General features: G+C 40.1%; 1 protein-coding gene across 1 annotated transcript in view; it reads right to left on the bottom strand.

Annotated features, from left to right (window-relative positions):
• Positions 1–4,328: 4,328 nt before the first annotated feature.
• The window catches only part of LOC310845689 (uncharacterized protein), a 23,463-nt gene continuing 18 nt past the window's right edge, over positions 4,329–27,773 (bottom strand). The window contains exons 1-6 of the mRNA XM_083741127.1: positions 27,716–27,773; positions 24,207–24,317; positions 18,228–18,344; positions 11,771–11,903; positions 11,005–11,100; positions 4,329–4,462 (exon numbers count right to left, since the gene is read on the bottom strand). The exon at positions 27,716–27,773 is cut by the window's right edge and continues 18 nt beyond it. Of these exons, the coding sequence (XP_083597253.1) occupies positions 4,345–4,462; positions 11,005–11,100; positions 11,771–11,903; positions 18,228–18,276 (396 nt within the window). The 5' untranslated portion in view covers positions 18,277–18,344; positions 24,207–24,317; positions 27,716–27,773 and the 3' untranslated portion in view covers positions 4,329–4,344. The remainder of the gene's footprint in view (positions 4,463–11,004; positions 11,101–11,770; positions 11,904–18,227; positions 18,345–24,206; positions 24,318–27,715) is intronic.

Genomic DNA, 27,773 nt, shown 5'->3' with positions numbered 1-27,773 from the left:
ATGTTCCTGGTAGTATTTAGCTCTGCACCTTTGTCAGACCTTTGCTTTCTGCCGGCACAGGGACTGATTTAGTGGCAGTATCAACTAATTTACTTGTCTAATCTGATGTTTCTATGAAACCGGCAGATTCCTTACTTAAACTCAATTTTCTCCAAACTTTAATTCTCTTAAGTAATTTAATGCCTCCTTACAAGCATGTTGACCCTCACTTGCTTGTTCCATTAGTTAGTTTAACTAGAAATCACCCTTTTGCTCTCACATCTTAGCGACAGCAACTTTCCTTTTCCATACTAATGGAATCAATGTGTTTCTGTATGTGGGGAAGTGTTTTGCACTAAAGGGTTCTATATTTTTCTCAGCCGTTTTGATCTTTCTATTACATTGGCTATATATCTCAATTGGTTGCATTCTTTTTGCCAAATTATATAAACCATTCCTTTCTACTTCTTGTAACTGGTTTTTGCTATCATCTCAGAGGCTCGCCACAAGGCAGCAGCGATTTCTGCCCTGTGTTTTTCACAATCAACGCTGTTTCTGTTTGGTACAGTTCAGTTGCCACTTAAGTCTACATTATTTGTCTCACCATTAGCCTTGGCTGAAATGAACATAATTACATAATGAATTTTAGTGCATTTCAATGGAAGGGTAACATCAAAAGCAATGCAGAAAATAACTTAATTTTTTATATAATGCTTGCAGACTATTGTTCATATTCACTTGCGTGATTTCCAGATGAACATGTGAATTGTGGTTCCCATTTCCGTTTCTGACAGAATTCTCCAACATCTGACATTCAATACAATCCTGCTTGCATTTACTCAGAATGACGTTTCTTGTGATGAGTGTGATTTATTCCCATATTAGGTGTGTATAAGGCTAAAACCCCCATATTTGTTCAAAAAGATGATACACACAAATAAATTTAAGTAAACTTCACTTTGAAACATATTTAGTTTTCTGTAGCTCTTCTCCCTTCCTCATCTTCTCTCTTTTCTCCTAACCATGAACAAAGTCCCTTGGCTCCTTTATTTCCTGCACCTCCCCTGTGGACCTTCTGTGCCTTTGAACCCCCACTCGAAGACTAATTAAATTAACAAAAAACCTTTTGTGAGCTGAAGGGGCTTTCCCATCCATATAAGTATACAACTATGATCAATTGTTCAGGTGCCAGTTCAGATTCATGTATGCCAGGAGTGGGGACCTCCCTTTTGTTTGTTTGTTCAAGGACTGCGTTACTTTCTGGTAATTACCTTCAGAGGCCCTCTCATCAGGGTTGGGTAGGGCCAGAGGCAAAAGTGTGTGGATGACAGGAGTGGGTGTCAGAAGTAGGTCTTTATTCAAGGTATGCTCAGGAGGCCAGTCCTAGTGACCACAGCAACTGTTCCTAGTAGATCTTGTCCCTTTGAGGCAGTTGTGGGGACTAAAGGCACCTGCCTCTTCACAGTTGCCTAAGTCTCCTCCTCCCACAAGTCGTTCCCAAGGAATCTGACATTCTGTTGCCTTGTCTAACTTTGCTCCTGCCTCTTCATACCTCTTCTGGTTCTGGGAAACCAGTGGGGAGGGGAGCTGGCCACAGCTTCTACAGCAGCCTAACTTATCTCTGCCTCTTGGCTCCTGTCCTCTCCAGTCTCTGCTTCTGCCACTGCTTCTGGACTGCCACAGACTCTTCCTGCTCACTAAACTATCTCTTCAGCTTCCGATGCCTCCTCCTCCCGGTCTTCTCCTTCTCCCTCTGACCACTTGTTGTCATCCCACCACCAATTCCATGGCTCTAAGTTTTCTTCCCTTGGGGGTTTCCAAGCTGGTGCCTCCCACCACTGGAATGAGAGGGTATGGGGTGTGTGTGTGTGTGTGTGTGTGTGTGTGTGGCCTGGGAGCAGTCCCAAGGAGCAGACAGAGAGGCCGGATTTGGCCCCTGGGTCTCAGGTTCTCCACCCCGATGCAAGTGGCGAGTCAAGAGATCTGCAGATTAAACTACCACCCAGAAGAATGGCAAAGGATGTATTAATAGTGTAGATCTGATGTTTAAATTGGTACAATAAGGGGAGGGGAATGGGATTAAAGAGTTTTAGGCATAAAGCTGCACAGTGACACTCAGAAACAAACCTGAAAATAATTTTAAGAGAGCAAGAAAGGAAAGAACTCACTTGGGGGGGGGGGGTGTCGGCAGAACACCAGAAGAAAAGGCCAGACTGACATTGCTTGGTTTTATTAACTCATTCATAATTAGGCCCTAGCTTAGCTACAAGTCATCTTGTGCCATATGGGCTAATATAGAGCTGAAAGTTACCCCCCATGAAGGTGACAGTCTGTCACACTGAAGGCAGATTAGCATAAAACAAACAACAATACTCCCTTAATTATGGCGGCACCATTTGCAATGCCATCACTAAGGGTGTGTAAGCACTTCCATTATAACTCCTTAGCCTTAAGATTTTATTAAAGAGCCATAAAAAGTCTCAAAAACAGAATAAATCCTTCGTTGAATTTAACAAAGGATGTTGTGGGGTGGTTTGGGGGGGAAGGAATGTGAGAGCACCAGATACATTAAAGGAGACAAATCACGCTAGAGAGATAGAGGAGGAGCGGAGCGGAATCCAAACAGCTCCTGCTTGGATGAATTTGCAAACTAATTGGCCACTTGGCTCAACTTTGATAAAAATAAAAACATGAAAGCATCTGAATTATTAACACTTGTCACTTAGTTTCTGTTCATGCACATCACCTTTTCTGTAACTTTTTTTCTAATGTGCACATCCATGACAAAAAGCAATGGTAAAAGAAAGGCGCTGGAGGAAATATTATGCGGATGAGCTGATGTGATGCGGAGTAGTGATCCCATAGATAATGCCATGAAAGCAAAAATGATCACAGTCCTCAATCGCATGTGAATTGGTGGGGGTGGGGCAGAACTTGCATCCATAATACAAATGATACAGATGATTATAATTAGCACAACTGACACACACGTAACTATATGATACAGACGTGAATGCATGTTAATCATATCAGAGACTACCTCTTTTTGAATGTTATACAAAGTCTTTTCTAAAAAGTAACAGGTAGCAGTTTCCTTCCCCTCCATTTTTTTTTGTCAGCTTCCACATTCCTTCCACCAACTGTAGGGGATCAAGGCTATTACCAAGCAACTTACTTTTTAAATCGAATATTCAGTTACATTTTAATAAAGTTGCATATTCCATAAAAATGTTTTTAAGATACTAGATGAAGCAGAAGAGATCCTACTGTTTAATTAATAAAAATTGGCGCATTATCAGCATCTCTGATGCCTGTTCGGCCCTTAAAATGTTATTAATTGCTGTTGTTGTTATTTTTCTAGTGCTGAATAGAATCTTATAGCATCACTCTAGGGCAGAATGAGGAATCAAAATGGCAGCTCCCAAGATTCAGCTGCCCAGTGCTGATCAGTGTGTTGTTGCCTCTTGCCATTGCCACCACTGCTAAGTATACCAATCAGGAGGACCTTGTGATGTAGGAGGCATCATATCAGATGGCGATGCACTAAACTCCTCAAATCTGGAGTTGACCCTGAACAAAAGCTGCAACTACAACAATTGCATTTTCATTTTGTGACAGTAACACACCAGAAACAAATTAGTTTTCAAAATTAATCCATGTGCCTCTAAGTAGAGGCCCCACTGAGTAAGTCTTCACCAATTAAAATTGTGAGGTGCTAGTTAACCAACAAACACATTACCCATACAAATGATTAAAGCTTTCAGCCTTGTTGGTTTACTTTTGTTTCTGGAGCAGGCGGTCTTTCCAAGTTTGTTTTGTTTTTGATGTGTGGGGTGTTGGTTTGGCTTTGAATGGAGTGAATTTTGCAGTGCAGAGCATAGAGGGGTTAAATTTCTCTCTTGCTGTCTCCTTGCCTGCTGATGTGACTCTATGGTTTTTCAAATGCTATAATGCTAGAGGATGCCAAATGTCCTGCCATTTAATAACTAGTAGCCTACAGAGCTCTTTTCAAAATGCCACTGCTCTGAGCATCTGTTGTTATTAAGCAAGATGATCACATTTTTGTGCAGGACTTCAGTTCTGCTTTTCACATCACTTACAGAGCAGGAATAATATGCAGTTTGTGTATAACACAATCACTTCTCAGAACATCAAGCCAATTGCTGTTGTTTCAGGGTCCTGATTTATTATAGATTGTAAAAATAAATAAACTTTGGCCTTTATCCTCCCCAATAAATGTTACAAAAGTGCCCTGGAATCAGCAGAGTGTCAGCAATTAAAACCATTTAACATTATAATAATTAAAAATGCAACACTCTGATGCACACAGCACCAGCTCCCATAAAAAAGCCACATTGTCAGTCCTTAATAATTACGTTGTTCTGAAAGGCAGAATGAAGAAGTGAGAAAGGTTAGGATAAGGCTGGCAACCTGCTGGAGTCCTTTTTGCTGTTCATTGTTCTGGAATTGTTTATTCTGCATCCTGGTAAAAAAATTAGTTAACAGATGTGAAGGAACGCCCTCGGCTTGCTACCACGTCTCTCTCCAGCATAAAATGACGGATAATGTTAACAACCAAAGCAACAGCTGGATCTAAGCATGTCATTTTTTCCTGGTAGGGAAGAAGGGCTGTTAGGCTATTATTGAACAATTTAACAGAGAATAAGGTTCTCACTAGATATTCCTCTAATGATGTTGGAGGCAGTTGGAATCGGCTTTTGTGCAGTTTTACCTTGTTGTATATGCAGGCACCTGCATGAGGAAATATCCACTTGAGTGCAATGCTATTCACCCACCATCCAAATCTAAACGTGGATTCTTACTTTCACACTTACTCATCTTTCTAAGTCTATCGCTATTCCTGTTGGCCCTTGCTGATCTTCTTCCCTTGGTTTCTGATGTATGTGCGAAGCGTTGCTGAGACAGGTCAGATGGAAACCACTTCCTACAGGATATGCAGTGGTACCTCGGGTTAAGAACTTAATTTGTTCCGGAGGTCCGTACTTAACCTGAAACTGTTCTTAACCTGAAGCACCACTTTAGCTAATGGGGCCTCCTGTTGCCGCTGCACCACTGCTGCATGATTTCTGTTCTCACCCTGAAGCAAAGTTCTTAACCCGAGGTACTATTTCTGGGTTAGCAGAGTCTGTAACCTGAAGCATCTGTAACCTGAGGTACCACTGTACAGGAACAAAAAGTCAGAGGCGGTTTTAGGAGAGCATGACTGCTTCAGAGCCTTGAGGGCGCCAACACAAGTATGATTTAGAATGGAGTGCAAGAGGCAGAGTGGCACCAGATTCTGGTGTCGCACAGGGCACTGCTGAAATTTGAGACCCAAGGTCCACCACTGATAAAATGCTACGTGCTGGGAAGGGGCCAGAGCTTAGCGGTAGAGAAGATAATCTAGGGTTGCCATATTTCAAAAAGTGAAAACCCAGAAACAAAAAGTTTTGTCCAAAGTTGCTGAGTTTTTGTGTGTGCAAAATCTCAAAAAAGTGGGGTTTTGAACTTTTAAAAATGGAATTCACCAAAATCTACACTTCCAACTTGGGTTGCCATACATCTGGATTTTCCAGGACATTTTTAGAGATTTTTGCCCTCATGCGGTCTGAATACTGGCTATGCCTGGGAAATTCCAGACGTATGGCAACCCTAGATAACCAGGTAACAGGTAATACAAGTATCTCTGCTGCTGGCCACAGTAATAGAGGGCTACATGGACAAATAGTCTTACCTGATTTAAGGCCAATGTTACTTTGCCATTGGTGAAGAAATAGGAAGCAAAATGATGGGGGACTAAGGTGGCCAAGCTGCATTGTGCATGGAGATGAGAACAGAGAGGACCAGGGAGATGTATAGATGAGTGAGAGGGTGTATTTGTCATCTTTGTTCGAGAGAGCCAGCCAAAGCTTTGACTATGTCCCTCTAGTATGAATTTATCATATTTTTTGCTCTATAAGATGCACCAGACCACAAGACGCACCTAGTTTTTGGGGGAGGAAAACAAGGGAAAAAAAAATTCTGAATCTCAGAAGCCAGAACAGCAAGAGGGATCGCTGCGCAGTGAAAGCTTCTGTGATAGCTGCACAGCCTGCATTCGCTCCATAAGACGCACACATATTTCCCCTTACTTTTTAGGAGGGGAAAAGTGAGTCTTATAGAGCAAAAAATACGGTACTTCTTTCTTGCTCCCAGGCAAATGAATGAAGTGATTCCACCTACATTGTGTTCCCAGGGTGACATCAACAGGATTTGGTGCCAGCCAAAGAAACCAGATGTCTCCACAACTCTTAGAGGAAACATTTGGAAATACAGATGCTCATATGTGCAGCCTCAGCTCTGACTCATAACCAACACATTCTTTTTAAAGGGGTACTCTGTACTTTGTGCTTCATGAATATACACGATTTCCTGCAGGGCTTGTACAACATTTCATGTGAGGAAGAAATTTTGTCCAGTGGACAACAAGTAATTATTTCAAATTGCTCCCTAGGGTCTGTTTCTTTCAATCTCCTTTTTTGTTTATAAATTCAGAGTGGGGGCATGTGTGCATGAGGCATATAAGGTAATATTCTGCTATGGATAATATTACACATTATTGAGAGGCATGCTGGAGAATATACTATATATTGCTCCAAAGCATAGCTCTCTTGGAAACACCATTTCCTCTGCTGGGCTGCTTCAGATCAAGCTTTTTTTAAAGGCAACTTACAGCAGTTGAGTGACTTTAAATTGCCACTAGCCTTGTGCCAGTCCGAGCTGGTCAGAAATGGCTAGTACTGGGAGACCTTAATGTCACATTTGTTGCAGGCCTATTGGACTTGTATAGAGGCCCGTTGAATACAGATTGGGATAAATTTCATTTGAAGAGGCACGGTGACATGTAGAAAACATGTGAATGAATTCTGCTTATGCTCTGTGACCTTGAACTTCCTCCTTCCTGGCTTATGAGATGTAGCTTGGGAAGTTGACCTGGCGATTCCAGGGAGTAGTTAATAGGCCCAGAGAACAGAACAAACCTTGGTGACAGAGCTTTATCACAAGCCTAGTATGGGATAACATACCATGGCAAACCTTGACTTAGAATAGCAGGCAAGGAAGTAAAAAAAATCTAGGGAGGAGCAAATTGCCTGTGAGCTCCTCTCTGGGATTCTATATGTTTGAGTGGTCCAGCAAGCCATTGTTTACTGTGATGTGCAAACTAGGCCGATTTGTGGTATGTGGTTAGGGATACATGTAGGCTTGGCAACAGTGCTTAAAGGCTATTCACAGACAGCCGTAATTCTGAAAGATCATTCACTGGCATTTTATGAGACAGTGTACCACCTCCACTGAGCAATGTCACTGAAAAGATATCGAGGGGCTTAGTTGCAACACAAACCCCAGAGGAACAAACAGTAGTGGCTGATGCCCATTGGGACTGGTGGGGCAGTATACAGGGTGGCCAAAAGTAGGTAGGCCGAGATCCAATGAGAGGTGGAGTCAACTGTTTCTAGTTTTGTCCCTCTCTTCCTCCCTGCTGAGTTTTAGAACAGCAACAGCTGACAGGCAGTGCCATCCGCCAAACTGGGTGGAAGTAGGAAGGCAGGCAGGTGGGCACTGACTGAGAGCAGAATTAAACTGGTGGGTCGTGCCTCATTTGCCCTAATAAACCAGCCTCCACTGGGAACAAAGAAATGGGGGTATGTGTCTGGGCACAGTGCCTTATCCACAAGAAGTCACTGCTTAATGACTAAGGGGTCTGACAGGTTCTCTTCTGAACAGGTCATATAGATGGTGGGACCATAAAGAGGCCTCTGGGAGGTTTAAAGATGATGCCGGAGCAGGAAGAGAGTAGCACTTCCAAGATACTTCATATGCTTATTGCTGATAAAATGTCATTGCTCAGTCCCAAGTTTCTGTCTTTCATATGTGGTGTAAAGCATGCTTACAAATTTGGTTAGGTCTGCTACTCAGTGTTGCTCTAAATTCAGGTTAAGTTGTAAAGAACGAAGTGAAGCATAAAAGAAAAACTGGACAAGGATCTTTTAATTCCATTCTCCTGCTTGGCAGCCAATTTTTGTTATAATCCACAACTCTTACCTTTCTTCTCTCCAATTTAGGATCATACATCAACCGGGTCCCTAACTAGCTCACCCAATTCCCCTCTAGGCCTTGGAACCCTGCCATGATACAGCTTGTGCCAGTTCAGTCCTTCTCGGTGCTATAGCCGTTCCTCACAACCTTCACAGCCTTTTCTCTTTCTAGACGCTCCAAATACATGATCCCTTCCAACCAAAAATATATCATTGTTCAGATGACAGTGCACAGCAGAAAATGCTGAAAAGAAACAGAGGTTTTTTCCTAAAAACCTGCTTTAGCAATAGTGGCATAAACAGGTTTTTCATTGCTGAAGTTAAAGTGGTCGTAGATCTCTTCATTACTTGGCATGGAAAGAAATGCCTTTAAGTCTTCCACAGTGTGAGTGTAATTCTGAAATTGTGAAGCTGCCTTCAGTCACAGCTCTGCTTCTCCCCTGGCTCTCACCAGTCATGCTTTGTACCCTCCTTGAGTGATTTTGCCAGGCTGTAGTGTGTCTTGGACTTTGGATAATCATGGGTTAGGGCCCATCCACATTTTGGTTTGTCCCGTGATGTCAGGGACCCAAACCTTCTGCTTACTGCTGGATTAGAACAAGCATCAATCTGCAGAAAACCTAACTGATGATCATCCCAATTTTGCAGCAGGATAAAGGAAAAAAACCCTCGAACCCAGCACTGGATTCAAAGGACAACAAAAAAGCCATCATCTATGTCTCTTTGTTACAGCCTGTCAATCTCAGCTCACGGCTAACTGATTCCAAGGACCTCGCCCCAGCCTATGTCATATCAAAGCGGAAACCCTGAACCTGGCCTTTGCCTCTGCCCACTGGCAGCCAGCAAAGAAGGAGCCCCACTCCTCCTTGCCTGGCAGTTTTACCTGCTGATGGTTTCCCACTAATGGCCCATACAGCTAGCTTTGCCAAGCTGGCTTGGCTTCTTAGCTGAACAAAATCCAGACGGGGTTCCATGTTTGTCAAAGTTTAAAGAAACCTAATTCTAACTTTACTAAATCCAGGAATTATGGGAAGGATCTGGCACCCAGGAATTTAGATGAATCTGCCCCCCATCATAAAATCCCCAGGAAATGGAGGGCCATATCATTGTGTGATCCACCCAGAATTTCCCTGCGTCCTACCTGTGAGTCATAATCCACAGCTCTAAATACACATAGTTAAAGGATTCGACTGGATTTACTGGAACTAGTGGAAAGTAGCTTGTCACACTTCCATGCTGGACAGTTTCAGGCTGGCATTAAAGCATTTACTGCCACCAAAACATCTACATTCATCTCCTATACAATTTTGCAAGGGGAAGAGACCTTGGCCTGCTTTTGGTTTAAGTTTAAGAAGCTGGGAGAGAGTGTGTTAAAAGGCAAGGGCTGGAGAATCAAAATGAGGTTTCTAATTCTCTGAGACATTTGAATAATATTTCCCACTATCTGCTAGCCCAGCTCAACTGAGTGATTAGTTCATCTCTCCACTGCACAGCATGCAAACGGTGCTGTCAGTGGAGCTAAGTCACTGGGAATCGATGATGGATCTTTGCAGGAGCTTCTGTTCAATCAATGTGTGCAAACATCTACTCCTCACTATGTATGTGGTAAACAATTTCAATGTATGTCTCCTAGTTTATTCAGTGTGTGTGTGTGTGTGTGTGTGTGTGTGTGTGTAGGTGTTGTGGGACCCAGGTAATTTCCCAGGCTGTATAATACTTAATTGAAATTATATAAAAAAACTACCCAGTTCTTCCCCCCACCCCATTTTCTTTTTGTAAGTAATAATTGCAGTAGATGCTATAATTTAAGCACCAATTTCTGGAGTATTTAAATATTAATAAAGTGGTTGAAGAGGAGGCAGAATAAGGCATATATACATTTTTTTAAAAAGCCCTCCCTCAATTTCTCCTCTACAAAAAAATCCTTCTTCCTTAATTTCACCTCCTTTGGGATGGTTTGGGTCCTGAACTCATTGTGAGATCTTCAAACACATAATAAGAATTAATCACCATTAGTTCTCTATTTTAACAGCTGCTTGCTACCTCCATAACCCAGTGCAGCTGCAAACTTCTCTCCCTTTGCTGACATCATAATCCCATTACGGCTGCAAACTTACATACATAAAATGCAGATTTAAGCTTTTCGCTCGCTCGCTCTCACTCTAAAAAACAACTTCTACTTCTTAATTGCTTGAGCCTCTATCAGAAGCATAAAATCACTTCTCACTTGGCAGCTCATCTTCTTGTGGCTTGAAGTTTAGAAGCATGCTCCTTGGCTGCTGTGTTATTAGTACACCCCAATGCAAGTCTGTAACCCGTCGCCTGAGATTCAGATGCCCACGCGTGGGCTGAATTATCCAGATGTGGCAGCTGTGCGTGTGTCAATTCCTTTCTCTTCACCTTCGAGCTATATCCTTGCCATTGCTGGGAAAACATATCGCAAGTCTACTAAGGAGCTGGGACTGCCTGGGCCCTCTGCTTAAAGCTGTGGCATATCTATTTTCTGTTGAGTGGATACATGTAGTTCCTTGAAAAAGATCAGAGCAAGGCTTTTGCTTACAAAATGCGGTCTTTCCCTAGACTATGTTCAGCAAAAGATTTGTGGCAGGTGGGTAGAGCACGAGACTCTTAATCTCAGGTTTGTGGGTTTGAGCCCCACTTAGGGCAAAAGATTCCTTCATTTCAGGGGGTTGGACTTAGATGATCCTCAAGCTCCCTTCCAACTCCACAATTCTATGATTCCATGAAAAGATGGAGACAAAAAGAAAAGAGAAAACCATATTGTGTGATCCTCAAAGCACCTCAAAGCGATTTCACAGTAAAAAGAACTCAAAATGCCAAAATAATTCCATAGATACAAGCCATTTTTAATATAACAAGCCATATACACACACCAATTAAATGCAATTCTGTATGTAAAGTCAATTTCAGTTCCAATCCAGGTACAGACCTGGATAAAGATCTCCACTTGCAAGGCTTATTGGCAAGAGAAGGTCTCCTGTTTGTTGTTCCAAAGTTTGTTTGTTCTTCCAAAGTTGCCACCAACCTAAAGTTTAGAGAAGTTATGGTTGCTAAATGCGGGGGGTGGAGATACAAAGCAGTAGATTCCTTACTGCATCCACAGCCCTAATCGACCCTATTGTCCAGGACAAAAAGGGGGGGTTCTTTTTTTTGTTGTTGCACCAGCTGTCAGGCTGGCCCAGTAGAGGGATCTGAATTGGGCCCTTCACCAGAAGTGGGGCACATCACCGTCTCTGCCCTATCCTTGAAGCACCCCAATTTGAGACCACACACTGCCTACTGCCAGTGACAAGACCACTGGAATGGAGAGCTAAAATAAACACATTAGGGTTTTGGTTTTTTTAAAAAAAATCTAAACTCCATTAGAGCAAAGATGATAAATATTAATATCAGAATGATTTTAAATAACAGTAGAATTGTGTTAAAATACATGAAATGATTTTTAAAAAGTTATTGCCTGGTGCTGAAAGGACGTCAGGGTAGAGGCCAGGTAAAACTTCTCTAAGGAGAGCCTTCCACAACTGGGGAACTACCACTAAAAGGGCTCTCCCCTTTGCAACCACACTTCATATGTCAGATTGGCAGGGAACTCAGCAGAGCCTCTGATGGTTATCTTAGGGCTTGGGTAGATGCACAATATTTGTATCAGCAATGCAGAGAAATGTTCTCTGGCTGCAAGGCCTGTGCATACTCACCATGAAGTGAGTCCCAGTGAACAAAGAGGGGCTTTGCACCGGACTGGTCCAGCAGTCAGTCTTGACAGGAAGCTTCTGTAACTTGTCCAGCTCAAGTGATACAATTGACACCAACTTTGTTGCGCTTTTGGCACTGGGGAAAGAAGTGAGTTTCAGTGGAGTTTACTGTCAGATTGGATCGTTGTGCATCCTTTACTTTCTAGCAATTTTATTTGCTCTTATCTTCTCCTTTGTTTTTATGTATATGAATTCTACTTCTAATTGTTACCTTCTCTGGAATTTTTTATTTTTTTTGCAACAAAGAACAGGATAGAAGTGTTTTAAATAAATAGTGTTATCTGTGTAGCAGCTAAAGCAGTTTATTAGGATCAGTGTGTCCATCTCATTTACATAATCATAATCATCATTACTTTTAAGAATGGTGTGCTTTTTAATGAATTCTCTGTTAAAAATAGGTTCCCCTCCCACCTTTTCTTTCCTAGTTTGGGATCTAGATTGTGGGGTCATTTTCTCCACCATTTCAATAGCTGTGTCTTGATTCTTTTAACTCCTAAACACTTAGGTTTGAGATAGATAATTATGTTGCTTAATAGTAAATTGCACTGCAACATGCCCAGAGGGATCTGAAATAAAAGGTATTTAAAAATCTACCATGTTAGAAAAGCAAGATAATTTCAACTAATGAGATTATCAAGGATAATCAGTTTACAAAAGCCCATTACGAACAGATTCATTGATGTCTTAAAACAGCAAAGAAGAATCCTATTTATTTTTTTAAATGAATTGCTTTTTCGAATGGAAATAGGCTCTTTTCCATTACTTTTTATTTGATGATTTTTGTAGCCCCATCTGCTGTCCATTTATGGAAATATCTGGATTAGGATTTTGTAAATTACATGTCTTCCAATTTAAAGTGGGCAATAAGTAAAATATTGGATGCAATTTCCTATCAAACCAATGACGATGATAGTTTACACTGCCTTGGCTTGTGGTGTCATCCATACACACTGGAGCTCAATGCGGCTTTTGAACAGATATGTATTGAACTGCAGCCTTGATCAGTTTCAGAGAACAGTTTTGCCAGACTAAACCCCCCTGGAAGCCAAAGATGATACCTAATCTCTCCTTATAGCATGGGAAATATTTTTATTAACCCTTTCTTATGGACACTACTCTAACAGAAAGCAATACCTGCATAATATTAAAGCACCTATATAAGAAAATAAAGGAATGGGGAACTCTTGGGCCCCTACAAATCCCATTTCCCATGAACATTGACCATGGCACCTGGGGCTGAAACAGCTGGAAGGCTACAGATGCCCAACCCCAATCTAAGAGAAACCTTTTAGAGAGCCAATAGTCCCCTGCCCCATCTTCTCCATTTGCTTAAACTGGACCTGCTAGTAAGTGACACCCAGCAAGTGTGTCTATGTGCATCTTTGGTGAGCCTGCTCACATATATATATCCTGAGCACACACATGCATGCAGGTGCATACATACACCCCCCCACATACACATATACACATCATGGGCTGTCTGTCAGTGGAAACCAAGTCCCCCACTGTCAGCATTCATGCAGAGAGCGCCTTCTTTGCAATAACTTTCCCTCCAAAGTAAAGCAGAAGAAAGTCAAAGCATATATTGGGGACACCACCTGGAAGGAGTTAATCATCCCCCTCAAACGAAATGCTAATAGATCAGTGACTCCTTCATGGCTCCAACCCATTCTGCTCTTCGTAACATAGAAAGCACAGAGGAAGGGCACATTTGTGTGGGAAGAACCATGTTTGCATGCAAGACTGGATCAAGAGGGCAGATTCGCATGGCACGTGCACTTAAGCCCTAATATCTTCTGCGCTGTCAATTTTAGCTGATGCAGCTTTGTGTGCTAAGAGGCACGCACAAAACCGCAGCTGAAATCCCAGGCTTATCCGACAAGTCGTGAGGATCCAAATAGGAAGATCTGAACCACAGTGTCTCTTTGGTGTGCAAACTATGCAGGACTTACTGCGCGTTGGGATGTTCACTTGCTAGCTATTCCATGCAATTTTCAAGCCGCATCAGGATAATTTGAAAGCTGCAGCGGCTGTACAGAAGTAGTTATGAGAACCTTGTTAAATTAGAGCTACAGTATGTGTGTGTGGTTTCTGGAGAGTGGAAAGTGAGATGTTCCTCTCTCTTGTTTCCTCCCTCCTGAAACTTTTCTGTATAATAAAGAGAAGGGAGGTTTTTAATCTTATTGTTCATCTTTGTACCAGGACATGTGTTAGGGGTTTAAGCAGACCAATTCCCTCTTTTATGTCCTCCAGTTCTCCTCAATATTTCCAGCTGAGGAAAGTCTTCAAGGACATCCCAGGGGCCCTGGAAGCTACTGGTGAAGTACCCTGCTAACCTTGGCAGCAACGGCTAGTCAATGTAGACCAAGGCTGGGTAACTTTTTTGGCTCAGGGGGCCAGATCCTTATTAGGATCTAGTCTCATGGACCAAATTTGACAGGTGGGCAGGGCTGCCCACCTGCCATTCACCTGATACCACAATGACATCAGTTGATTAGGCACTTAGAAGTCCAGAAGCTGGAACTTTAAAGCACCACATACAGTTATTCCAGGAGGCCTTGGCTCTATCACCCATCAACTGATGGTCACTAGTACTGAATCCTGTTTTCCTTTGCCAATGCACAACTGGGAAGGTACTTTAAGGCAGCCACATCTCTTCCTGCCCCACACTTGACATCACATACAATGTCAAATGTGGGTAGTTGGGTGTGGTTTGGAGAAATTGGCCTCGTGGGTCAGATTTGAACCCCTGGCAAGCCATGTTTGGCCCACAAGCCAAGTTCCCCAACACTGATGTAGACAATATTAGTTGAAGGAGCAATGGTCTGGCTTGGTATAAAAGCGGCTTACTATAATAAGCATATTCTGCCATTTTATGGACCTCTGTTCTATTTGCAGGCTATGTTGATCAAGGGTGAGGAAGTTGTGGCCCTCAAGATGTTGGGCTGCAACTCCCACCATCCCAAACCATTTGTGGGCTGATGGGAGTTGAAGTCTAACAGTATCTGGAGGGCCACAGCTTTACCAACCCCTGCTATAGATGCTACTGGGGAGATGCTCTGCCACAAAAAAAAATCCACTTCAGTATTCTTTTATGATTTCTATGTCTTCTCTAATAAAAGTACCAGATTAGCTTCCTTCTACTTAGAAACAATAAAAGGTGAGTGAAAGATGTTGTGGTCCAATGAGAGCCGCAAAGCTTCTCAGATGTCACAGAGAGTGTGTAAATTCCCAGTCAGTTTAGATAACTATATTAACCAAAATATCCTACAACCATATTGGCTTATTCATACACTTATTATTTATGTAGGAGCTGCTCTACAATGGCACCGTTTTATTTATTTTAGCCCTGAGCGAGAGCGCTGCACGAGCATCTACTGCATGCCTATTAGCCTGGTTCACAGATGAAGGGTTGTTACAGTTCCTGAACATTTTCCTATCTCTTCATGATGATTTGAAAGGTGGCTCTCCTGACCTTCTGTAACCTAAAATGATTTCGAACTTGTCTAAATAATATACATGTTCTGTCTTCTTTTGATTGAATGATGAATAGCACTTAAGAGTGATTGATTGGGGGCCATTAACATGGCCAACGTGTTTAGAATGGATCACAATCTTCCACTCGTCACCACGCTGTATCCTATGAATTTGTCCGGCGTCTCTTTATTTCTTTGTCTCTGGCCACTGCAGCATGTTAACTTCAGCCAATTGGCAAACAAGCAATCCCTCTGGCACCGGCACAAATGTCATTTCTTGGATTGTCCATTAAGGGGGCTGGTGCAAGGGATATGTAGCTGATCCTTCCAAAAGAATAAGCACATCCTCAGAATGAAGCATTCTGTCTTCCTCATTCTCTCTCTCTCTCTCTGTGTGTGTAAAACCAGCATTTCTAATAATAGTTAAATCATTGATATTTCTTATAAATGACAAGCATCCCGTTTAACTATGTATCTATCTTACTTTAGAGACACTCAGGCAACAAACGTGTTATATGTCTTGGATAGAAAGTTACATGCAAGTCTTCCTCTGCAAAAGAAAGAAAAACTGAATGATTTCTCACATACACGCTCCATTGGTCATTTGCACTTTTCATAAGCATGGCTCTTAATTTGGAAGCCAAATGAACACTCCAACCCTAAATGTGTTTAGTTGGAAAGAAAGTCCCATGGATGGCAAGAGAATGTATTTCCTAGCCAGCTGTTTAGGATCAGAATATATCTAGGTATAGATATTTTAAAAATCTTGCTGTAAACAAGTTTTCCTTTACAAAAAAATAAATAAGGAAACAATATAAGCAGGAAAGCCACTTACATACTGATGAGCAGAGGGTGGAGGAGGCAGCCCTGGGGTGGGAACTATGAGCTTCGGGGGATTCATGAGGATAAACAGGACTCCCAAGTCCTGTCCTTTATGGAGCTGAAAGGCCTTTGGGACTTCAAACTTTTCAGATCTTTATTGAGAACTGTACTACACATCCCCAGGAGTATACCTTCAGTGTTTTTAACAGCTGAGACCAATATATTTGCAGTGGCAATAAGTGTTCATTTATACCTTTTTAGTTTATTAGTCTAAGCCAGGGATCAGCAAACTTTTTCAGCAGGGGGCCAGTCCACTATTCCTCAGACCTTGTGGGGGGGGCGGACTATATTTTTTGGGGGGAAATGAATGAATTCCTATGCCCCACAAATAGCCCAGAGATGCATTTTAAATAAACGCACACATTCTATTCATGTAAAAACACCAGGCAGGCCCCACAAATAACCCAGAGATGGATTTTAAATAAAAGGACACATTCTACTCATATAAAAACATGCTGATTCCCAGACTGTCCGTAGGCCGGATTTAGAAGGCGATCGGGCTGGATCCGGCCCCCAGGCCTTAGTTTGCCTACCCATGGTCTAAGCCATGTATGTCTGAGTGCAGACAGTCAAAACTTGCTTAATGAAACAAATGCGAATCAGATCCAGTAGCTGAATCTCCGGGTGCCCCAAATGAGGGCTTGTGCTTCATTCATCTGACTTACCTAATGGGAATATAAGGGTGGGGTGGAGGGAATATACAGATAAAAAATAATTCCTAAAGACATCAATATTCAGGTACCATCAAGTAATCATGAGGAGACAAAATGTAAAGCATTTGAATGAATACAAGGCATATGGTAAGAACTGGAGTGCAACAAATGTTAGATTTCTGAATATTTGAATCAAAGTCATATGTCTTTTACTTTTTAGTGGCATACTTGTACTGTCAGAAAGTTGCTTTGGGGGTACAGAATTATACCCATATATTAAGCCATTATCTTTACATAAGGCTTATCTATGAATATTTCAGCCATAACAGTAAATTGCAGGTGGTTTTGTATAGGTAACATAGCACTTCTGGGAATCCCCAGGTGCAGTATAAGTTCAGTGGAACCTTACAAATGGCACAGATTATATTTCTACGCATCAATTATATGGGTTTCTGGATACTTGAACACATAAATAAATAGACAGGTATATCAACTAGCCCTCTGGGGAATAATGCAATATTATTTGTGATTGGAAAATATTACACAAAATCTTACATTTGGTACGTGGGTACCAAAGATAAGCATTTTCACTTTCAGCAAAGAGAGGGAATCACAGATAATGGCTTCAGTTGCAAAAGGCATTAGGAGCTACTAAAGCACAGTGTGTGTGTGTTGGGATTCTATGGATTCCGGTGCAATTTTTATTTTTTGCCAGCTAGACACTTGTTGTTCTACAAACAAACTCTCCCAGACAGATGCTCATTTGGGAAGTAGCAAAATGGCTGTGTTTCCATAGCAAATGATTCAGTCCTGATTTTCCTGGATCCTTTAAAACACACACACACATACACCATTTTCTTTCATGTAATGACTTGTGGCTGCCTGCATGCATCAGAATATTTATTTCCTGTTGTAAACAGCATCTTTACTAACAAATCAAGGGGTCATTTCACATTGACGCTTTTCATTATTTAGCAGTCAGAAGTGCACATTAAAAACAGCAACTGAGAAGCTGATCAGGGTCTTTATTTGAAACCCACAGCTATTTAGCAGTTGATGAAGAAGTTAGCAAACTCTCAGGAAAATTTGGAATGTTCCCCTCCAAGTACGGAAAGAGATTCTGTCACCCGTACCAAGTTTAATCAGCATGAATGCTGCTCGAAAGACATACATTTGAGGAAGCATTTAGCAAGCAGCATAGTACATTAGTGTCACAAACACTTTATGCTTCCAAACACGTTGCCCAGTGTGGTTATCAACAGAAGTTAACAGATGAACAGTGTGAAAACACATAGCAGTGTCAGTGCGTGTTTAGAAATGAGGCATACTTTGGAGGAAACCGGGATGTCAAAAGGACAGAGATGAAAGTGGAATGAAGTCAAACCATACCTCCGTGCTGATGGCCAAGCATAGGAAAGGAATCGCATCTGTACCTCATATATAGATGTCTCCCTGTGAGTTTAGGAAAGTCCTTGCAGCCCAAGGGCAGATCATCTTTACAAAGCCCTACAGTAATAATAACGGGTGTATTATGAAATTGAGCGTGACTCTTGCATTATGAAAGTGATGATTGCTTAGGGGGTTTTTTTTTTTTGGCCATTTCACCGGAACTTGAGTCTCTTTGCATGTTTACTCTTTAAACATGCTTCATTTGGGAATGTAGTTACTTAGAGACAGCAGACAATCTTAAGTAAACACAACTGACATTTGGACAGTTAGGGGATGCTATTCAACAGAAAAACAATGATCGTTTATTATCTTCATAGCAATTCAAAGAAGCAATGTCATTTTGAGAGAAAGTTAGGGAGTAGTTGGTTATAATTTGTCCTTTGCTTAAAGCTTTTTGTGATTTTTTTCTTTTTTTGTGGCTCACTCTCGATATATTTTCTAAGTGTTTGGTTTTTTTTTTGGTCCCAGAATCTAATTCTTTACAGGTGAGTGTTCCAGTAAGTTATTTTTATATTTAAATGAACCACAAGTAGCAGAAGTAGGTAATCTGAAATTGACATGGGGAGAATTTCTCGCTGGGATTCTATAGGAGACCACACATATATAGGCACGCACACACACACACACACACACACACACACCCCTTTTCCTACTAAGTAAAGTTATCAAAGGAGATTTGCTTTCTTTTCAATACACTTGAAGAGTGCTTTATGATCCTGTTGCCCGGCTATTAGAAAAAGCTTAGCTTTCAACAAAGGTAATTAAATTATAAAATCATGCCTGCAATCATCAAACTACTCATAAAACAAGAAATGAAAAAAAGATCTCCACCCCTGAAATAAAATTCTTGAAGGCTTCTCTTCACGTAATATTGCTCCCTGATGTTAATTACATTTAAATGGAAGAGTACTATTTTGGTATCATTCATATGCCTTGAAAAGTACTTTCCAGTTTATCATACCTGTCAACCCCTGTGCATCACAGGCTAATACTTTATTAAGAAAAAAATCATTGGGGAGCTGCTGATCCCATTTAAGTACATTGGGCAGAATGTAAGACTAATTAAAAAGCATATTTTACATTATTAATTTCTGAGTTTCACTTAATGAATGTGAAATGACAAGGCTACTATTTTTACATTCAGGCTCTCTGGGTTCTTTAGTCAAGGGAATTAAATTCTAGGGATTTTTTTTTTTACAAAGATGCTGCTTGAGAGATTTGTTTTCAAGAGCAACTAAGCTTTTTGAGCAAGGTTTTTTTATATAAAAAAACCCAAAACCCGGGAAGTACATCAAAGCATATTACAACCACTTAAAAGAAGAGTTAAATAGATGTTGTTGTTGGGATTTTTGTTTTCCATCTCGATACTATAAAAGTATTTTAGATGAGGTATAAAATATGGTTTTTAAATTATATTATGATTTGCAAACACTAAAAAATAATTGCAGTGCAGTTGAGAGAGCACGAAAACATCTAATCTTTATTGTGTAAGACAATGTGATAAAATATTTTACAGCCAAAAGCTCATTTTGCATCTGGAAAATTGTGTAAACTGATGGGGGAGGGGGGAAAAATCTCATTAAAACTAAAGGTTTTTTTTTTTAATATTCTTAAAACAAAGCAATAGACTATAATTGCAGTTCTACTCCCACTCAGATTTTATTAAATTATACAGTTGTACAAATGTCTAATATTCTCTTTAAAGAAAGACGTAAAATAAGAAGGGCTGTGAGATCAGGCAGGTTGATCTGAATTTATGCCAATGTTTCAGAGAACAATGCTGTTACATGCTATAAGAATTTTGTTTTGGGTGTTGTGTTCAGTTAGAGCAGTGCAGTTGTTAGGAAGCACTAGATGCTGTGTGTGTTACTTAAAACTTTGCCAGGTGGAGACTGGCACTATGCTCCTTTTGAGTACTACATAATAACACATTTTAATAGGGCTGTGGAGGGAGGAGAGTCAAAATCTCCCCCCCTCCAAATGTGCTTACAATTAGCTCTCTGTACTTTTATTGTCTTTTTTCCCCCCGAACCACAAAACTCACACTGGAGGCAAAGCTTAACTGCCAAGGCTTTCCTCGTGTAAATATTAGGAAATTACATTTGTACAAAATGCAGGGCTTTGTCAATGAGGGCTGGAGCGACTCCAACACAAATTAATCAGGATAAAGTTGCTCAGTGTTCAACATGACCATAGTTTATTTTCTTAAAGCATTAATTTGTCAACAGCTTTCCTGCTTTGCTGTGACTCATGCGAATGGCATTAAAGGAAGACCCAGATTTAGTCCGTGCTGATCTACCTTGCCGTTTTAAACAACCCATTCCAGCCATTTGAAACATTATACGGCTTAATTTTCAATACTGGCTTTTGCACAAAAGGCTTTGAATCATTTGCAAGAAGCAGAATGTTTTTTGTTTTTCTGCATTGAGAAAAATAAGTCATCTTTTTTAAAAATAATGTTAGCAGGACTGACACAGCTAATTACTATAACTGTGTATTATGTCAAATTTTTATTCAAAATTGCCACAGATAGTCTGCCTAAGTAAACTATGCTCCAAATGAAAAAAGCAGCATTCTAAACACATCTCTCTCACTCATTCCTGTCTTCCTGATGACATCACAGCATTCTTAATTGTAACCTGGTTTTCTCAAACATTATCCATTCATTGTTCTGTTTCTGGAATGCACAATGGGATCGACGTTTCAGGCTCGCCAAAGCAAATTGAGGAAATGTTTCAGTTCCTCATTTGCCAAATATCATAAGGACTTGTCCACAGAAGCAGACCTTACTTGTGACTGTTACACCACGAGTAAATGCAGCATTCTTATCAGACGCAAAAGCTATTGTTCAGTCAGGGACTCCTATAATGTTTCTACTGCTCATACGTATATGTGAACAATTTTATTCACACAAATGGATACTCTCTAGTCTTAATTTGTCTTATGTCAGTAGCTAACTTTTCACAGTTGTGCAATTATAGCTGATTCAGCATTTAGCTTTGGGGAGACTTGCAATCTGTATTTCACTAGGTAATGCTAATTGCTTAATAAAGTCATCACATTAGGAAATAGGGAGGGGAAAAAATAAACAAATCAGCATTGTTTGTCTCTTGTGCTTTTTGTTTGTTTGTTTGAAAATCTCAACCCTCCCCGTTCTTCTAGAGCAGTTTATATTAACATAGGTGCCTGAATAATATTGGCACTCCCCTTGTTTTATTAGTATACATTTGCCTTGTTCACAGTTTTATTATTCAAGAATTCGGTTGTTGCCAAGTATTAATCAATATATTATGCTGCTCAGTTGGGCAAGCTGTACGAAAACATAGTGCCCCTAGGGTTAATACAGTCAAGAGCCAGAAAAGTGTTTTAGACATGTACACAACATGTGGTTTACTATTATCATTAAATGAGGTGAACTGGGACTCTATACATATGGATTTTGAATTGCATAAATTTTGATTGATATCATTTGAAGACTGAGACCCTGAAAGGGTAGATTTTGTGAAAGACAATACACAGGCCAGCTATTACCACATACAATAGTACCAGGGAAGAAGAAGAAAAAATATCTGAAATGAGCAAGGCAGCTGGCTTTTAAATAGCTAAAACATAACATCAATACTTATTTTGAATAATGGAAAAAAGAGGTAAAAGATGTTGACCTCTGCCTGACAATAACATGTTCCAAAAGTAGAACTGGTCTCCAGGGACTATTCCTGCACTCCACAGTAGCCACTACAATTTCCTCCCCCCTCTCTTTTTCTCCCTTGTTTTTTGCCCTTTCTCCTCCTCTCGCTCTCTCAAAAAGATAAATATTTTTTGAGCATTTAAACATTATGGACAACCGGCCAGAAAAAGAAAAAGAAAGAAAGAATTTTCACAAATTCAGGAAACACTTGAGAGGTAAAACCAACATCCTGAGACAGGAGACAGGCCAGCTTTTGACACCAAGGTTGGACCTGGGAGGCCTAGCAAACCCTTCAGCCAGGAAGTTCTTGCCACAGAGGTCAGGGCTTCGGGGACCTCGCATGAAGGCAAACGGGAACAGAACTTTCCATGCACCATCAAAACCAACAGGCCTTTTCATGGGAAATTTGCTGGAAATTTGCTGATCTGCATTAAACATTGATGAGATTTAGAGAGTAAGAGCCTTTCCCTCAACTTCTGGTGGCTCACAGGTTCATGCCGTTTTAAGTAGTGAATTATATAACATATGCAGGAATTTGAAAGGTCTCCGAGGCCTTTAAACCCATTTTTCTCCTTAACATGTGATCCGCACGGAAAATTATCAATACATCACTCCATGAGATTCATTCAATTTGCTCAGATTTGTTAAAACTTTATTCTGAGAGAGCACTGGATAATGCTTCATTTATTATTGATGCCCCATAAATGTATTAAAACATTAACCATATTTCTCCGCCATGGCATACTTCAATTCTCACGGGTTTGTGGGGGTGTACAGGGGTGGGAGAAGTCCAAATGTTTCTCCGACTGCTACTTTAGTTTCCCCAAGGAGGGAGCATATTTGTGTTGTGCTACACCTTTAAGTGTTGATTAGGCTTTCATGTTAAGGTGACGGAAGTGTCATGCCGTGTTTCCCTTTAATGGGGTAATAAGCTGCATCAGCCACATGAAGGAAACGTTCCTTTTCAAGTCAAAAATGGCAAAAAAAGAAGTTTGTGTGTAAACACGAAAAAAGCATTCTCTTCTTACTTCAGCTTAACTTGTGGAGATAAGCTGGGGTGGGGGGGGGAGTTGTGTGAATATGGAACAAGTGTTTTGCCCTCCTTCTGATACTAACATTCCCTATGAACTCAGCATGTCATATACAACTCGACTTTCTTTCTTTCTTTCTTTCTTTCTTTCTTTCTTTCTTTCTTTCTCTCTCTCTCTCTCTCTCTCTCTCTCTCTCTCTCTCTCTCTTTCTCCATAGAAAGGTTTTCTGTCATTTAAGCAAGAAAATAGAAGAAGAAACGAGCTTAGTATTTTAAAACAGGCAGATAACCCCCCTAATTTCTATGTTACTATTGAGAGAGAGTAGGTTATTTAAGTTTGGTGTTCATTTGCGGGGGGGGGGGCGAATCATTTTATTCTTTTTCTTTGCTTCATTTTGGAATAGTGGGGGAGATATTTTTTGGTCATAAATGCCTCCTGTCCCCCCCGCCACACCCTGTTTCCCCCAGCTATCATTATTGGGTAACAATTGGCGCAAACATTATGGTGGGGGGGAAAGGGACATAAATCAAGAAATAAAAAAATAAAAAAATAGTTTCTGCACATTTTCAAAAAACACGTTGTGCTCTCTGAGGTCCTTTTCATTTTAACCAAATCAGGGGGAACTTGTCCTCACAGCGGCAAGGCAGATGGAACAATAAATCACAGGAACCATTGACTGCCTGCAGTGTACTCTCCACAGCTGTCACTTTTGTGTCTCTTTGGTTTTAGCTGACATGGTATGAGGTCCACTGTGAACCAATCTGGACTTTTTTTTTTACAGTCATATCCATCAAAACGACCAGTACCCATCAACCTACTGCCGCGATCGATTCGTTTGCTTATTCTCACGCATAAGCCAATACTCAGCTCACTAGGTGAGGCTTCGGAGAAGCACCTCATTTTGGGGAGGGGTTTGCCTCTAGCTACAGCTGTGATTTTCTGCGCATTCTTGGCTAACGTTATTAAAGTTGCATCACGATAGATATAGAGCAAAGCAGATAACACAGGCTTTATGTGGAAGAGCAGGGAAATATGCAATAATGTCACTTGGCAATTGTTGGCTGTTGCAAATGTTTCTTTTTCAGTTGCGTCAAGATGCTTACCAAGCATTGAGTTTACAACTCGTTGTTGATTTTACAAAGTAAACAAGCAAATGTTATGTGCATAACCTTAGCTGTCTTTGTAAAGGTCAGAACGTACTTGCTAATTTCTCTTCCTGCCTTTTGGTGGCACTCTGATGCCAGTGATCGCCTCCAGTGTGTTTTGGAAACAAGACGTCCTTTCTTAACAAAAGACTCAATCTACAAAAGACTGCAAAACAAAAATTGATTAAATGTGAACTGTTGGAGGAAAGTTTACTTGGTGTAAAAAAAAGAAAAAGAAAAAGCCCTGCAAGCACTAAATAGCAGGTCAGCTGTAATTTGGGCTAAAGGTTACATTATACACACAGTGATTGCATATTCATGTTGGCTAAATGAAGATTTTCTTGTTCAAACTCAAATACTAAAGGCATAACATGTGAATATAAAGATATGGAATTCATGTGAGGCTGAAGCACCTTATATTATTTTTAGACAAGCGTTAATCTAAACATGGCCCTTTGATTCCTTTTTTTTTGTTAAGTAGATGTTTCTTGGACTATTGTAAACATTAGAACAATTTTTAACAAATCATGTTTGTGAGCAATGTGGAAGTAGAAGATGTGTGTGTGTATATATATATATATATTCACACATTTTAGCACAAATACACAGGCATTATTTTTGAAAGCTGTTTTCAAAACCTCTGCTTAGGTCAAGTTAAATTTATTGTATTTTATATTGCTGAGCTCCATGATTTTGAATGGAGGTGACAGCTGAAAAGCACCAGAAACTTTTAGAATTTCAGAACTATGTATTCCTATAAAGGAAGAAATTAAAGTCCCACTCCTAGAAGGCAAGTCATTGCATTTTAAAAATACAAACTTAAAAGAAGCATATCAAAACACCCCTTTCCCCCTTAAAGATTTATGTTAAGAAAATACTTTTTCCATATGTGGACAATTCATGCACACTGCTTGTAGTTTAACAAATCTCTTTAAAATATATATTTTTTGCATGATAACGTGAAGATGTTTGGTCTTGTAAACTATATTCCCACCCACTTTTTTAAAAAAAGCCTTTGATGAGTAAGTGTTCCAATGAAATATCATTAGTTAACCCGGATATAGCAAGCACAGATTCATGATGAGAAAGCATGAGCAACAGAAATTGCTTCTATTTCCATACAAGGAAGGGAGAACTTGGGATAGGTGGGAAAGTTGATTTTAAAAAAGTCCAACTATTACTACTACTACTACTACTACTACTACTACTACTAATAAACCTCTTAACTTTAACCAAATCATTGTTATATGTTTTTATCAGTGTTGTTGCATGAACCGAAAGACACTGTTATAGACCAAATGGTGCCTTCCTTTACAAACTACAAAATTCCAGTGATTTCACTCATAGCTGTCAATGATAGGCAAATTGAAAGTAATTGAAAGCAGAGTGTAAAGCACGCAACATCCTATTGGACACACTGATTCTAGTACAACCAGTGGCTCTTTAAAAACCTGAATAAAAGAACACTCCATTCTGAGTATGTAAACATGCCGTGAAGCAAAGATATATGAAGCACCACAAGCTTCTGTTGGATGCAAATAAAAGTTAGCAACTGTGAGCTCTTCCTGGAGTCATGGATTCTACTGCTGCTATTTACAAAACAAAACAAAACACCCATCCTTTGAACTCAACATAAATTTTGGCAAAATAAGGACTGCAGAATATAACATGATGAGAAATGGACTTTCAATGAAGGCCTTAAGTCACTAATGTATATAAAAATAAGATCTACAGATGGGAAAGGTCAACAGTCCCAAAATCTTTCCATTTTGAAATGAGCACATTTTAGAACTGGGTTTCTGGTATAAAGGGTAGTTATCTTTATAAATAAAGATCTTTCTGTATGTTAGTCCTAACAGCACAGAAGTTGGTATGTTTTCTATGAATCTTTTCCCCCAATTTGCATTCAGCAAAAGTGCAGTTGCAGCCAAAAATCCTGCAAGGGGGAAGACTGACAAGGAAATTTCTTCATTGGCTCGGTATGATAAATTTGGATGGCTCGTAAAGTCTAAGCTAGCAGTTGCAGCTGTTTCTTTTCTCAAAAAGCTAATCTTGCAAATACTATTGTACACATGCTTAATTTGGAACACTCAATCTCACAATTAGCTTGTGTTTTTTTTAATATTCAAATGACTTCACAACATCTCTGTTTACAGTATATATGCCTTCTATAAAGGAAATGCCCTAAATTCATCCCAGTAAAATTTCAAGCTGCTTTCTGCCTATATTTTGAGCATTTCTTTATCTGTTCTAGTTTTTTAAAAATCCAGCATATTGCCTATTAAATCTGTTTTTCCTTTAAAAAGCTATGATTCTTAAGAATGCACAGTAAAGTGTATGATGCCAACATTTGCCTGAATAGGACCACAATTAGAAATGCATTTATAGTGAAACCTATAATTTTTTATAATGTGATGCTTTGTTTTCATTTTTAAATGAGAGGGGAGAGAGTGAGTCTATTCAAATTACAGTTGAAAGCAGAGGAAACTAAACTTTGTATATATTAAGCCATGGTGCTGTCAGGGCAGGTTTTAGGACAGAGTCAATGTAGCCACACAAAATAAGTACCCCCCCCCAAAAAGGCAGCATGCCTGGATTTATCACATTTTGAAATTAATTAATACACATTACAATCTAAAGAGTAAAGGGAGGGGTGTATGATCATGAAGTCCAGAGTCTTCACTGTGCCACTGATATTAAGGTTGGACATCCCATTCCTATTGCCTTTTTATGATTTGGGTCACAATAGCATTTATTCCACCTTCTGATTGGTTAGCTTTGCTCCTAGGCTGTGCAAAAATAAGGAACTATGGCTCCTGGTTTTAATGTTTGGATGAAGTGTAAGATCACAATGGTGTCATACAGAAAATACCCCGTGGGGTGAAGCTGCTAGGATTATGGCCACTGCTACTTCAGCTTGAGGGTCAGGAACAGAAAATGGAGACCAGAGGACCCTTATAACAAATGCCCCGGCATGGTCAAAGAAAGCGTCAAAATAGTCATTTATTTCGGCATCTTGTTCAGAATGGTGGTAAAACTGGGGCAGCAACTCAGCTGTCTTAACAAAACTGCATAATTAAGAAATGAAATTTTATTTCACTGGGATTGATAATATTTGAAAGGTTTATAGAAGAGGGGTTTTTTTCTTTCTTTAGTGGCTGTCATCTGGGACAACTAGACTTGCTGATTTTGCTTTCTGGATGTTCTCTCATTCCTGGTGTGTGTGTGTGTGTGTGTGTATGTGTGTGTGTGTGTGTGTTTGAGAGAGAGTGAGTTAGTTTACAGGTTATTAACCCTAAATGTTGCTGACACATTTAAAAGGTTGAGTCTTAGGGAAAAGTGTAAGATTGACATATATGAATACTGATTAAGCAAGTTCAAATGATTAAGGAAAACAGGGCATTCCACAGTAATGTCCTTAACTAAAACTATTTGGGGGGAGTAAGTAGTAACTAATTGCATCTGTTGGCTGAAGGTGGAGCAGGTTTAGCATTCCCATTATGTTACAAAATTAACAGTTATGAATTGCTCATTTTGGAGTCATTTCTTTGAAAAATTACTCACAGGCTTGTATTGGTATTTTATTCTTTTTCACTACGGAAGAATTGTTGCACAGAACATC

Source organism: Podarcis gaigeae, assembly GCF_964106915.1.
Source record: "Podarcis gaigeae genome assembly, chromosome: 5".
In the NCBI taxonomy this organism is placed as follows: domain Eukaryota; kingdom Metazoa; phylum Chordata; class Lepidosauria; order Squamata; family Lacertidae; genus Podarcis; species Podarcis gaigeae.
This window is presented reverse-complemented; position numbering and strand designations above follow the sequence as displayed.